This window comes from Haliotis asinina, chromosome 14, assembly GCF_037392515.1.
Source record: "Haliotis asinina isolate JCU_RB_2024 chromosome 14, JCU_Hal_asi_v2, whole genome shotgun sequence".
Taxonomy (NCBI): Eukaryota; Metazoa; Mollusca; class Gastropoda; order Lepetellida; family Haliotidae; genus Haliotis; species Haliotis asinina.
This window is the reverse complement of record NC_090293.1, coordinates 34,768,382-34,783,235: the sequence shown is the minus strand read 5'-3', so window position 1 is coordinate 34,783,235 and position 14,854 is coordinate 34,768,382. Positions and strand designations below refer to the sequence as shown.

The 14,854-nt window shown below is 40.7% G+C and overlaps 2 protein-coding genes across 2 annotated transcripts; both read right to left on the bottom strand.

The window, feature by feature from the left end:
• Positions 1-4,977: 4,977 nt before the first annotated feature.
• Positions 4,978-6,519, bottom strand: LOC137261951 (iduronate 2-sulfatase-like). The gene has a single exon (XM_067799766.1). The coding sequence runs from the start codon at positions 6,517-6,519 to the stop codon at positions 4,978-4,980; it is 1,542 nt and encodes a 513-aa protein (XP_067655867.1).
• A 4,093-nt stretch (positions 6,520-10,612) lies between these two features.
• Positions 10,613-12,258, bottom strand: LOC137261495 (iduronate 2-sulfatase-like). Its single transcript, XM_067799250.1, has one exon. The coding sequence runs from the start codon at positions 12,220-12,222 to the stop codon at positions 10,681-10,683; it is 1,542 nt and encodes a 513-aa protein (XP_067655351.1). The 5' UTR covers positions 12,223-12,258; the 3' UTR covers positions 10,613-10,680.
• Between the last annotated feature and the right edge of the window lie 2,596 nt (positions 12,259-14,854).

The following is a 14,854-nucleotide window of genomic DNA, read 5'->3' as shown; positions in this document are numbered from 1 at the left end:
GCCAGTTAATCAGTTTGATGAGGTGATATTTGTTTTATAACCATTAAAACCATGTTCATCAGTACATGTTGCATGTGTTAGCCCTACAATGCATTGACCTCATCACACCTCAAGTTTCATATTTCTGAAGGAATCCTTGTGTCAGTTGTTTGATTTACAGATATGGATTGTGGACCAACAAACTTGGAGAGTGACGAGACGCCTTCATTAGTATATATAATTTACGCTATATTATCTGTTATATGCCCGGTAAGGGAATCTCTTTTATAACAATATTATTCATATAACTTTATAATAAACCTTTTTGACCTCACGCAAAGTGTAACTGTACATAGATTCAAGCGTAATATATACATGTATTTTAAATTCCAGGAGAAATACGGCTTTTCTGTCCTCACTGCCAGACGTTTGTTTCAAGAAAAACACGTTATCTCCATCTCCGTAACGACAAGATATTTATCCGTCTGTAAAGATTTTCGGGCGAATGACAAATGTTTCATCAGGTTAGTCATCAAAGAATTTTTAGATTTCGCTAAAACACGAGTTTGCATTGTCACTTTGCTATCCATGTTTAATGTATTTAATGTATGTATCATACATGTAACTGTAATAACTGAAAGTGAGCAAATGGTAATACGTATTTAATATTTGTAATACATATTATCTGCATTATCATATATATTGCTGTGTTTCATTCATTGGAAATGTTAGATTTTACAAGCTTTTCTTCAGTGAATTTTCTCTTAGTTGAATGGATGATTCAAACTGAATGTCCTTTTCTTTTCCAGACACTGACAGTGACCAAGATATTAGCAGCACATTCAAGGTTTGCGAGCTATTACCACCACAATGTGAGAGCCTGGTTGATTCGGATACAGATGTTTCGCCAGATATTAACCAGGACTCGCATACACCAACAAACATCTACAGAAAAACAAAGCACTTTTTGCGGTGTGCCTACTTCCTGAGCAATGCTTGTGCGGAGAGAATTTTGTTCCTCTTCTCTGAGCGCCCCAGTTTCTTAAAACAATACAGCGAATTGTGTACTATTGCAACTGCTCTGTTGTATTAAAATGTGAGCTTTTCTATGAAATGAAACAGTTGCAATTGAATCATAATATTTCCAGAGGTTGTTTTTGTTCAAATAAATACGTAATAAATATTACAGATAATACAACATATTTCAGTCTAAACTAAGCGAACTCTCATTGTCATCTTCCTTGTACAGAAACCTAGCGGAAACCTACATTACCCAAGATCCACAAGGTTTCCGCAAGACCAGAAACTTACTCACTCCAGCTATAAAGGTTTCAGTAAACTGAAACTAAATGGAAACTTCCAACTACAGTTTCAGTTGAGGGAAACATGACGGAAACCAAGACTTGTTAGTTTCAGTTGTGGAAACTGTGCGGAAACTCTCATTGCGCGTTTCCTGAAACTGAAACCTAGCGGAAACCTACATTACCCAGTATCCATCAGGTTTCCGCAAGAACGGAAACCAAGTTATTTTTGCTGTGCAGGGTTCGCTCGTCGCACCCATGACCCGGTTTCGATTCCACACATGGGTCGAGAACGTGTTGCCCTTTACTGATGTCTCTCGGTAATGTTGTTAGAAGGTATATAACCTAAAGAATACACTAGGAATTCCATAGGTAGATGACAGTTCGTGATAAAACTGAAAAACTGTTCAGCGCACGTTAGACACTCACGTAAGCACTTCACACATGCACGCGTGCTAGCTTTGTCCATGCATACCTATAAACAAGGCCTTCCTCTTACCGAATGACAGTACCCGAGTTTATATTGTTAGTTTGTAAACTGGTTTGAAAACAACAACAGTGTTTCAGAAAATATATTGTAAAACCACCTGCCCCACAGATGGGGTGACTGTTATCTAACCCAGACATAACGGGATCAACTTACTTCCACACACCATTGATGTAATATGTCCACCACCTGTCTCTTCTCTGTCTTTGTAGGATTGAGTTGTGTAACCAACGTGACCAACCCAGATTTCACTATAGAAATGTGGTGTACTGATAACAGGAAATGTACCTGCTCTCATACATTTCACTACTGTACCAATGTCGGTGTATGCGAACAACTTTGTGCTTAATAGATAACACACTTAGAGAATACACTAGAGTGAGTGAGTGAGTGAGTGAGTCTAAGTTTACACCGCGTTAGCAGTGTTTCAGCAATATCACGGCAGGGGGACACCTGAAATGGGATTCACACTTTGTATCCATGTGGGGATCGAACCCGGATCTTCGGCGTAACGAGCGAACGCTTTACCTGCTAGACTACCCCACCACAACCCGTAAGTCACAGACTGTGGCATTGGTTGTTTAGGTTTGTTTGATGTTTAACGCCAAAGTCAGCAATTACCCCGCCATATCTGTAAATATCAGGGCCAGGAACTGACAATCCAGTGACTGACATCCTGAGCCTCGGTACAAATGAGGTAACCTAGTCAGCGAAACGGACTACCTGACCCGTTAGTTCCATTTATGACAAACATGGGTGGGTTGCTGAAGACCAGTTGTTCACTGGCGGGATAGGTCAAGTACGGATATATTTTTACAACAGCTGATTGTTGTTGACTCATGGGTTAAACATTAAAGCACACCCGCTATCACTCACTCACTCACTCACTCACTCACTCACTCACTCACTCACTCACTCACTCACTCACTCACTCACTCACTCACTCACTCACTCACTCACTCACTCACTCACTCACTCACTCACAAAGCCATGCTTCAACCGCAGCTTACCTTGTCTACATATTGTCAGTTATTCAATTTCGTCTATTGACCTTGTTCTGTAAATGACGTGGTTGCCGCCAGGGAATGGCGACCTCTTCAACAGTCAGATTAGCCAATACAATCTTGTGTCACGTTGATATGTGAGAAATTCCATGTCTGTTTTATATATCTGAATTTAAACAAAACAACTGCACAGATTTACTATTTCTTGACTCGATGTATTACAGACAGGAGCTAGATAGTCGGATTAATGCTAAGAGCGGCATTAAACATTCACAAAATCAACTACTTCTATATTTTTTGTCATGTCGCAGGTGTATTCCCTGCCAATGGAGGATTAGGGTAGCCTAGTGGTTAAAGCGATCGCTCTTCACACCGAATGGCCGGGTTCGATTCCTCACATGGTTACAATATGTGAAACCCATTTCTGGGTTCTCTCGCCGTGGTATTGCTGGAATATTGCTAAAAGCGGCGCACACTAAACTCACTCACACACTTACTGACATTTTTAACTGCTCTTGCATTTTGAAAGGCACGACAAATTAGGTACACTTTTGCAGAGCATGTGCTGCACGATGAAATATAAAGAGTGCGGTGTTGCAATATACAATTGATTAGATGTGTCGAATAATATTGATAAATATTTATATATCCAGCTGAATGAGTTGGTCCCAAAATTCTGTATTGGTTATTGCACTAAGTTGCGCAATAGGACGGAACCTCTTTGTAGTTTGTATGTTTGACAACAATCGACTGGTATGAGCGACTCATTCAACTTGAAAAAAAACATTCCTGAAACCATAAACATATCAAACAAATGCACATATGGTAAAAAGTAAAAAGCAATGACATATATGTTCATTATGCTTTCTTCGTAGGTAATCAGATTTGTATCAACTGCGTTTGCACATGTAAAGATAAACGAAAACTTCACTCAAACGCACTCAACAGAATGAGACCAGAATTCATTATTCACGTGGATACTTGTGACTTGCACAATGCAAATTTTATGACACTTCATTTCACTGCAAACATGGCGCGGATATGCTTGTCGGAAGAGGCGACTAGCGGGATCGGGTGGTCAGGCTTGCTGATTTGGTTGACATCCACCAATATGTGTGTCATCATAAAGCGTTAGCGGTGATAATGGTATTTCATGTTCCATAACATCTGAAAATTATGGGGTTGCCTGACATTTTACCATTAGTATATTATTCAGAATCTACAACAATCATGAACAAAGCATTCTCATTCACAACAAATACCACTAGAATAACGTTTGATGACATGACGGTTAAAACTATCTGTCAACTCTCTCGACAGCGAAATCACAACGCAATGAAGATTCTGTTTGCTAAATGTGACCAACCCCCAAAAAATGTACAGTGCGAGTTTTCCACGATATTTGGAGAAGTACTGACGCAAGAAAGTCTGCACTGGGAATGAAGTTCTAAAATAACTATATCTAAGCATTGACAACTAAAAAGGGGCACATCTACTCCTGAGGATGTCATACATCTCGTTGAAATGATCATTTTCGGCGATCTTGTTTCGACACTCAGGAGAGCGTCCTCGTTTATCGCGCAGTTGCAATAAATATAGATTATAGAGGGTGTCAAGCTATTACAGAAAGATCTGTAAATTTCTAGACCCGTTTGCCAAATGGCAAAACCTGATTTACTGAAAAAAAGCGAGAAAAAACCCGCCTTTACTCTTGGGTCAAGTGTTCTACTTTCACTGTCCATCGACAGTAGAAACGCTTCCACCCTCTGATTTTACAAGCTCATAATTGTTATTACTCACAGTAGTAAGTTGCTTTTATAATCCTGGATTAAAATACATGTACTTATGCTTCCAATATTTCTGAAAAAAGACCTTAAGTTTAGTAACTTGATTCGCAGCATTTTTGTCTTCGAACCTAGGGACTGCATTGTTGATAAACGCAGAGGTGATGACGTCATATCGCGTAAACTCACGAAATAATCGCGATGTAAGAATGGCAGAGCAGAAACATATGACGAGCGAAAACATGTGACGATACGATATGTCTTTCCCACCTCGTGTATGTCAAAACTGGTCTTCCTGTCACCTCATGAATGACTGAACTGGAGCTCCTCCTAGCTCGTGTAGGCTTAAACTAGTGGCCATTTGCACAAATACGCAGTATCTTGCAAAATTTATTCAGTGGGAATTTACAAGGGAAAACGGATCATCCAACCAATGGCCCTCCGTGAGTACCTATGTTTCTCCATCCTGCCCGCAGTTGCCGACTGAGTTGTTGACGTATGGAAAGGTAAGCCTGGTTGTTGGCTCTGTTTTCTGTTTCCCAGGGATCAGTTAGATGGTCATACAACTCAGCACCTTGTTGTTTGTCCCAGTCTGGTAGATAGAGGCTGAAGTCAAACTGCGGCCATTCAGTGTAACGGTATCTATCTGTCTTGATTGTGTAGCCCATGTACGGGCCACTGTCTTCTAGGCTATGAGAATATTGAGAGAAGACTGCTTGCTTCCAAGCGCCATCATTTGGATTTTTCATCAGCGGAACCATACTGTCACCTTCAGCACAAACTTTAACATCGTGTTCATTTGATAGGCACCGAGAGAGCTTCGGTAATCCTGCAGCTTCTACCAGCGTTGGGAAAAGATCCACCAGTTCAGTAAGTTTGTCTGTCTTGATGCCATGGTCGGTGAGACCAGGAACTCGAACCATGAAAGGGACATGTGTTCCGATCTCGAAATTGGTTTGTTTCTCCCATTCTCCATTTTCCCCTAGTGCCCAGCCGTGATCCCCCCAGAAGGAGACAATGGTATCATCAGCTAGTCCCTCGTCTTCCAGGGTTTTCAGGATGCGCCCAATCTCGTCATCAATCCAACTGACACAGGCATAGTAGGCCTGACGAAGCTTTACAACCGTGTCATTTGGGAAATGGAATCCAACGTTTCCAATATCAGTCAAATTCAATTCTTTCACGTCGTCGTAATTACCCAGTCCTTTATAGTAATGCCAGGCAACGAGAGGCATATTCTTTGGAGGGTACATATTTGACGGTGGCTTTACAGAATGTGTTGGATAGTAGTTTAAGTATTTTGCAGGGCAATGCCAAGGAATATGTGGTTTGTGAAAGCCAACAGCTACAAAGAAATTCTGTTGTCCAGATTTTGCCTTGTGAGAAACGTGTTTTACCGTATCAATGGCATGGTTGGCAAGCATAGTTTCACTCAGAGGATTCTGGAGTAGCTCCGATTCAGTAATAGCTTTTACCAGTGTGTAGTCAAGATATGGTTGACGGTCTCCCTGAAAATCAACATTGGGCTTCCCATCAGACCAGGAGACAGGATCTTTGTCTCCAGATGAAGCGCCAGGATGGAAAATCTTCCCCATTCCTACAGTATTGTACCCATGTTCCTTGAAATACTGGGGGATAGTTGTAAAGTTCCCTCCCACTTCTCTCCAGTATTGTCGAAGGTTATAAACATGCGTTGAGTCCGGTCGTCTCCCAGTCAGCACCGAAGCTCTGCTGGGTCCACACAAAGCGTACTGACAATAGCCTCGAGTTAACAGAAGACTCTTCTTTGCAAGCGCATCCAGATTGGGTGTGTGCATCTTGGGGTGGGTCGGGGATGGGAAGTGTTGATCTTCGTAGCATCCTAGCTGTGGCCGTAGATCATCCACAATAAGAAAGAGCACATTTTTGTTTCCGCCAGCCAAAGCTAGGCAGGAGAACGTTAAAACCAGGGCAGCTGGATTCATTCCTCTTGAGGTACCACTGTAAAGAGTTGACAGAGCCTCTCCTGTCGTGGTAGAGGTAACAGGACTATAGACAACGTGACTGTTATCGTGCTTTATATAGTGTCTTTTTAAAAAAAGAAAGTAGATACATTGCATATATTTAGATGTATTCGACACGAATTAATCTGACCTCTTGAAAAACTGTCACGATGCGAAGAAGAGTGACGCTTTTTAATTAACATTTTGGGTTTGTACTTCGCCCATATACTGTAACAACTTTGAATTTTCTTTCGAAATGTATCTTGCTCATCCCCTGATGAAGGAGCAAGAATATACTCAGAAATGCTGTGAAACTCATGATGAAGGTCAAAGATGCAAAGATGACAAAGGTCAAAGATGCAAATATGATATCATTTATCAAGAACTTTGCCTCTGAAATGTCACTGTTGTTTCAGGAAGCTGAACTATAAAATGCTGTGATTTTGCAATAATGTAGAGGTGTTTATTTCTCTTAACTTAAGGCCGCACGTCCATTGACCAGTATTTGAGTGAGTGAATGGTGAGATTTCCTTTTTGAACGAACACGGCATAGTTACATGACAGATTCCAGTCTGATGTCGACAAAAAGTTTTCTTGGACGGAAAATTAGTAAATTTAGGTGGAATGTAGCGCTATCTCAGCTCCGAGTAAAATCACATACCAAAATAACTTGCGTCAACATCTTCTGCAGCATAACGACTACAGTATTTACAACCTATCCTGATGCAACATCATCGAGAAAATCGACAAAGGTGGTGCCACAATAATGCCCGTCAACCTCAAATGTGGCGGAGGACTTTTAGTCAAGTCCATATTCAATATTTCCCGTAGTGACTCCTTTTCTACACTGAGGTAATGTTTGTACGGCGTATCACTAAAAGCAACTTTTCATGATTCCAGTGAGGAAAGTTATATACACGGTGACCCGTTCGAAGTTAACTTTGGTTCTAAGAATCGAAGCCGACGGAAATCTACTCGGACATAGTTCATGTTATTCCAATGAGCACAACACATATACACGTGCACAACAATATTACAAACGATGGCTTCCGCTTGTAGTGTTCTAAACATGCTCTTCTGTCCGCAAGGAGACGCTGTATTTCCATATGACGTCTAGCCTTGGGTTCGACCTTTTTTATCGTGATTTGAGGATGAAGCCTGACAGAGATCAGTGTAGTTGCGTTTCTTCAACGGCATGACTTATTTCCCAAAAGCATAATGTCCGCCCACATGGCAAGGCTTGCTATTGCTTCTTCAGCAGCCATAGGTTCCAGTACGTGCTCAAGAAAGACACAATAATCACACATTTGATAAAATATAATGCATATACAAAGCCAAATACCATGGTCTGCACATTACCAGATCCCTCCACTGCAGAGCAAGCGTGGGCTGAAATGAACGGAAAACGTTTGCGTTTTTTCAACAGAGTTGCAGGGAAGAAGGTAAGCCTTTCCACAAGCTTTCCATGTCCATGTGATCCCGTTCGTGTTGCCCACGGCGGGCATACACGTTATTGCTTTTGTGACATCTTTGCTTGACTCTTGTCCCACATGTGGTCCCATAACGTCAGTATCATGGTGTTCATTAAACATGGTGCTCTACCGTCGCCTTCTAATCTCAATAACCACGTATTAAAGTGTACATGGTAACCTTTCATTGTTGTTGCATTTTCAAAATTAGAATATGTTTATGTTATTCATTTTCTTTTTGTGGTTTTTATATATACAAACTTGTTTAGTGTTTCTGTTCTTGTTGTAGGTACATGCATACTTGCACACATATTTTATCGAGAGCGCGCGAACCAATCATATGGCAATAGTTTGTCACGGAGTAGAGATAACAGGATTCGGCTGTTCTATTTGAAGCAGTCGGACTTCTTTGATAACACGTATGCGAGTTTCCTGTCTTTAGCGAATTAATATATAATACAGATAATGCTGATAAATATTTTGAAACAGCATGTTAGTAAAGTTGTCAAGGAGCAAATGTAAAACTGAACTGTCAATTATTTAGTGTTATTCTTCATGAGAGGAGTTTGATCTTGGATAGGGTTTGTTGCGGATTGACGAAGGCTGATTCAGACATATCTGACAACGCGTCGCAATATATTCCATTTACGTCCGTTAGGCGAGCTGGGATGTTGTGATCCAAGATCAGTCTGATAGTCTGTCAACACCATAGTCTCTCATCAGATTCCCTATAGCAGCATTGGAAGCACATCATAAGACTTTCACGTATAGCAGCATTGGAAGCACATCATAAGACCTTCACGTAAAGGCTGATATAACTGTTTATATCTGAGTTCTGTATATATTGATATAATGTTTTACGGCGTATTGCTGAAAGCAAATTTCTGCTCAGCCATAACTTTTCATATTCTAATGAGGAAAGACATATACACGGTGCAGCGTTCGAAATAAGTTCGTCGGTCAGAAGCGGAATGAAGCCACTCGGCCCCACAGCTTTTGTTTTCTGGAGTTCCTTAAAGCCGATAACTTTGTGATCCCCAATAACTAAGAGTATTATTTTATGCAAACTCTGATCAGCACCCACAACATTTTTATGGTTCAGGGACCTTAAGGTATGCATCTGTTCGGAGTTAAAGGCAAATATTACAACCGATGGCTTCCGATTGTAGTGTTCAAACAGGTTCTCTTGTCCGCAAGGAGACGCCATATTGCCATCACCCCTACCCTGGGGGTCCAACTCTTGTCTTCTGTGATTTTCGAGTTTAGGGGCCATGTAACGTCATACTCATTCCAATAAAATGATACAGTAACTGCAGTAACTGCAATCCACGTTATGTTGTCTGTGTTGATACATGTGGAGTATAGCAGAGAAGCTCCAGCTTAGAGTGAGTTTAGTTTTACGCCGCACTCAGCAATATTCCAGCTATATGGCGGCGGTCTGTAAATAATCGAGTCTGGACCAGAGAATCCACTGATCAACAACAGGAGAATCGATCTGCACAATTGGGAACCGATGACATGTGTCAACCAAGTCAGCGAGCCTGACCACCCGATCCTGTTAGTCGCCTCTCATGGCATCGTGTAATCACGATAAGCATAGTCGCCTTTTATGGCAAGCATGGGTTGCAGAGGGCATATTCTGGATGTGAGCATGATGTCTGGGTGGGCTTTGAGTGTTTGATAAAATCTACCTCCACCTCAATAAACACCCCGTTATGAAGCCTCATCGCCGTTTACCGCTTGCGAGACAAAACTGACGAATAGGACGAAAGGTGATGTCCCAGAATATGGGACTAAAGCGTTACTCTGTGCCTGTTGTATGTGCTCCAACACCTGCAGTGTAGGCATGCCACCCATGGAGGGAGAAACATCCAAACAATATATTTATGAAAGAATATAGCCTCTCAGACATAGTGTAAGAAAACATGTATCCTGAGATCTGAGCTCAAATGAACGAACTACTACTACTACTACTACTACTACTACTACTACTACTACAACTACTACTACTATAAATAAAGCGTCAACGCACATACACAGACATTCGCGTAACACTTGTAGAAATTCTGTACTTGCTCCAGCTCATGTATGTCAAAGCTAGAGCTCCGCTCACCGTATGTTTCTCTAAGCTGAGAACTACACTCATGACATGTATATTGGAGCAGAAACTCAGCCTATCTCGTGTATTTCTTTGCTGACCTTAATGTTCTTCTGATTTGGGTCTCCGCTCACTTTACTTATTGTTTTAACGGAAACTCGACTCCTGTCAAGTATGTCGAAGGTGGATTTTCGTCTCCTTTCACGAAGCACCCTTTACTAAGGTTAAGCTTAACTCCCATTCTTTAACATTGCACTAAGGTTACCTTAGTGGTTTACGATCACCTTAGTGCTTTGTGAAAGGAGGCGCTGGTCTCATCTCATGCTTGTCCGAACTGGATCTCCGCTCATCTGAGGGGCAAACCTGCTTTTCCCATGCATATATAAGCTGAAACTCTACTGAACCCTTTTGGAGGTTTATCTGGGTTCATCTCATGTATGTCGGAAGTAGAGCGCTTCATATATACATCAAGGACGTTGACTGTCTATCTGATAACAAATGGGGTGAATGAAAACACACCGCATCAACTTTAATGATTAAAAAACATATATATATATATTCGATGGGAATGACCAATCAGCCAATCAAGGTTTCTCCATGGTTACCGATGTTCCTCCATCCTGCCCGCAGTTCTCCCCTTAGTTTTTGACGCACGCCATGATATGCAGGGTCGTTGGCTTTGTTTTCGGTTTCCCAGGGATCAGTTTGATGGTCATACAATTCAGCACCTTGTTCTTTGTCCCAGTCTGGCTGGTGGCGGTTGAAGTCATACTGTGGCCATTCAGTGTAACGGTATCTATCTGTCCTAACTGTGTAGCCCATGAATGACCCATGGCCGTCTACGTGATGGGAATATTGAGAGAAGGCAGCTTGCTTCCAATTGCCGTCGTTAGGATTTTTCATCAGCGGCACCATACTGTCACCTTCAGCACAAACCCTAACACTGTGTCCATTTGCAGGGCATCTATTCAACTTTGGTAATCCTGCAGCTTCTACTAGGGTTGGGAAAAGATCCACCAGTTCAGTAAGTTTGTCTGTCTTGATGCCATGGTCTGTGAGACCAGGAACTCGAACCATGAAAGGGACATGTGTTCCGATCTCGAAATTGGTTTGTTTCTCCCATTCTCCATTTTCCCCTAGTGCCCAGCCGTGATCCCCCCAGAAGGAGACAATGGTATCATCAGCTAGTCCCTCGTCTTCCAGGGTTTTCAGGATGCGCCCAATCTCGTCATCAATCCAACTGGCACAGGAATAGTAGGCCTGACGAAGCTTTACAACCGTGTCATTCGGGAAACTGAATCCAACCTTGCCTACACTATGCAGATGCAATGCCTTCACGTCATCATGATTACCCAAATTGTCAAACTGATGCCAGGCAACGAGAGGCATATTCTTTGGAGGGTACATATTTGACGGTGGCTTTACAGAATGCGTTGGATAGTAGCTTAGATATTTCGCAGGAAAATGCCAAGGGGTATGAGGCTTGTGAAAACCAACAGCTACAAAGAAATTCTGTTGTCCAGATTTTGCCTTGTTAGAAACCTTCTTAAGCGTGTCAATTGCATGATTGGCTAGCATAGTTTCACCCAAAGGATTCTGGTGTATCTTCGACTCAGGAATTGCGTCTACAAGATTGTTATCATGATATGGTTTACCGTATCTTGCAAACTCAATATTCGGCTTCCCATCAGACCAGGAGATCGGATCTTTGTCTCCAGATGAAGCGCCAGGATGGAAAATCTTCCCCATTCCTATAGTATTGTACCCATGTTCCTTGAAACATTGGGGGATAGTTGTAAAGTTCCCTCCCACTTCTCTCCAGTAGTGGTGAAGATCATAAACGTGAGTTGAATCGGGTCGTCTCCCAGTCAGCACCGATGCTCTGCTGGGCCCACACAAAGCGTACTGACAGTAGCCTCGCGTTAACAGAAGACTCCTCTTTGCAAGCGCATCCAGATTGGGTGTGTGCATCTTAGGGTGGGTCGGGGATGGGAAGTGAGGTCCCTCGTAGCATCCTAGCTGAGGCCGTAGATCATCCACTACGAGGAACAGCACATTTTTGTTCCCGCTAGCCGTGCCGAGGCAGACGAGAAATAACACCAGGGCAGTTAGTCCCATATTTCTTGAAGTCAGAGTGGAAAGAACCAACACAACCTATATAGCAGCCGACTGATAAGACATAAACACGTGACTGCTGGCTTGATATCTGAAGGTTAACTTTTGTGGAAGCAAAGTATATATACTCTGTAAAAAAAGAAAAGCAAAGGTTTTTATATGTATTATATATATAATCAGCTGATCATAATAAATTGTACAAATCTGTCAGAAATCAGAAAGTAAATGATGTTTATTATGGCTTGCATTAAACAATCGAATGTGAAGGTGTAGGCCATCTCTTCTCGATATTTTTTGTGGTCTTCATGAGAGTTCAGAACTGCCTGGCATCGTTGCCTCATGGCACCAGTCAGATTACGAATCGTGGCCTAGGGAAAGTACACCCACTCCTATTACAGTGCTTTTGGAAGGTTTAAGGCCAATGTTTGATATTAGGTGTTGATCAAGGGCGAGGAACAGCACATTCTAGTTCATGTTAACCGAGGCGAGGCAGGAAAGAAATAACACCAGTGCAATTAGACAAACTATATAGACAAGACAAGATTTTATTAAGTCAAAAACAAAATTAATTACATGTCACTGACAATATCGTTTTCTTCAGCACGTGGCAGGATTATGGACACGATATAAATTATTACTATGTAGTGATTATGGCACTGTCCAAGATCCGGGGTATATAATCCATGCTCATATCCACGTTCATAATTATTCATGCTTATTTCTTTCATGCATAACATACATTTGTCAACATTAAACGTAACTTCATCGTTTGTGAGTTTTTAGTATTCTGACATATTGAAACCTATTTTTATTTTGGAGGCAAGTAAAAGATAAATAACGTTGACGAATTTCTTGATACTTAGGACAAATGGGTAATACATGATACTCGTCTTCCATGTCATGTGGACAAAAGCACATTTCCTGTCAATAAATGTTTTTAGATACACTCCATCAGCCTTTCTCAATCATTAACACGGCACTGACAATATGGTAATCTTTAGCACATGGTAGGAGCGTGCACACAGTGTAAATTGTTATTAATATACAATGACACTGTCCAAGAGCAGTGCAGGTATTTATAGTATACACTTATAAGTATTCGTGCTAATTTCTTTCAATCATAACATAATAGATACATTTTGCAACGTCAAAAGTAACTTGGTCATTTTCACTTTTGTGCATTCTGACAAATTTAAACATCTTTGCATATTTAAGGAGAGTGGAAGATAAATAATGTTGACGTATTTCTTGATACTTAGGACAAATAAGTAATATATGATACGCGTCTTCAATGTCAGGTGGACAGAAGGGGCATTTCCTGTCAATAAATGGTGTTGTAGGTACACTCCAGCTGCCTTTCGCAATCATAAACATATGGGAACTGAGACGAAAACCTGTCATAGAAATTGATTTTAATGACAATATTAGATAAATATTTCTCGAAGCAGAGAGTCTCCTTAATATAAAGATACAGTCTGGTTTGACTTAAAGTTGACAACTGATCCTTCCACATTTGGGAATATATCTTTAGCCCTCTGTGTAAATCCTCCCAGAAATGCATCGCCATTGGGAACACACTGAGCAACCCACACATAACCAAAACCGAATCTAAATAGGGCACCTCTCAACAAACTTGCCTAATTTTCAGTATTAGGATTTACATTCAAACTATCCAATAATGAATTATATATCAGAACAATATATCTATTTGGGTTACTTCTCAAAATCTTAATCCAGTATCAAAACCCTTACAACTTTCAGAGGATATGCACCCAGTTCTCCATATAGAAATGCTGACGTAGTTGGCATTTTCACATACAGAATATGTTTCATAAATTTTAAATGTACCCTTTCAGTAGCATCAGCTTCCATAAAACCCCAAACCTCACAACCATGAGAAAGAGAATTGGTCAAACAACTGACTGAAATAACTGGTATTGTACATCAGGAGCTATGCATGTATTCATATTAAATATTTTGTATAACAAACCAACTGCCTTTTGACCTTGTTCCTACAAAGTTTTCTGAGCCAGTGAAAACCTTCCACATACTGAAAATGTTAAACCAAGATATTTAAAATTGCTAACAACCTCAAGATTTGAACCATTATAAGTCCAAGTTTCTGACTTCGCCTGTATACCTCCTTTGTGAAAAAAAACGTTTTTGTTTTTTTTCAGCATTAATAGTCAATCTTCCTTTTGAACAATAAATATACATCATATCCAAACCATGTTGTAACCCTTTAATACTATTACTGAAGAACATTTCGTCAGCAAATAACATGAGGAACAAACGCATCTAAGAAATAACACCCGGGTTGTCAACGGTAGATAATTTATCTACTATATCATTAATAAATAATATTTCCCCCCTGTCTAACACCAACTGACGACATACAAAAGCTTGAATAAACATTACCCGTTAGCTTTACACAAGACTTGACTTCTTCATACATACTTTGGACTAAATTCATAAATTAAACTCCAAGCATAAATAACGTGTACCAGATTGAATGTCGACTTCCATAATCAAAATCTTTTCCATAATCAACGAAAGCACAACATAATTCAACTTTGTTCTTAATTGCGATATTGATCAGCTCATGCAAAACAAACATACAGTCATCTGTGCTAAA

What these genes read in the sequence shown, in the direction of transcription:
- LOC137261951 (XM_067799766.1), bottom strand. Translation starts at nt 6,519, where the DNA reads ATGAATCCAGCTGCCCTGGTTTTAACGTTCTCCTGCCTAGCTTTGGCT.
- LOC137261495 (XM_067799250.1), bottom strand. Translation starts at nt 12,222, where the DNA reads ATGGGACTAACTGCCCTGGTGTTATTTCTCGTCTGCCTCGGCACGGCT.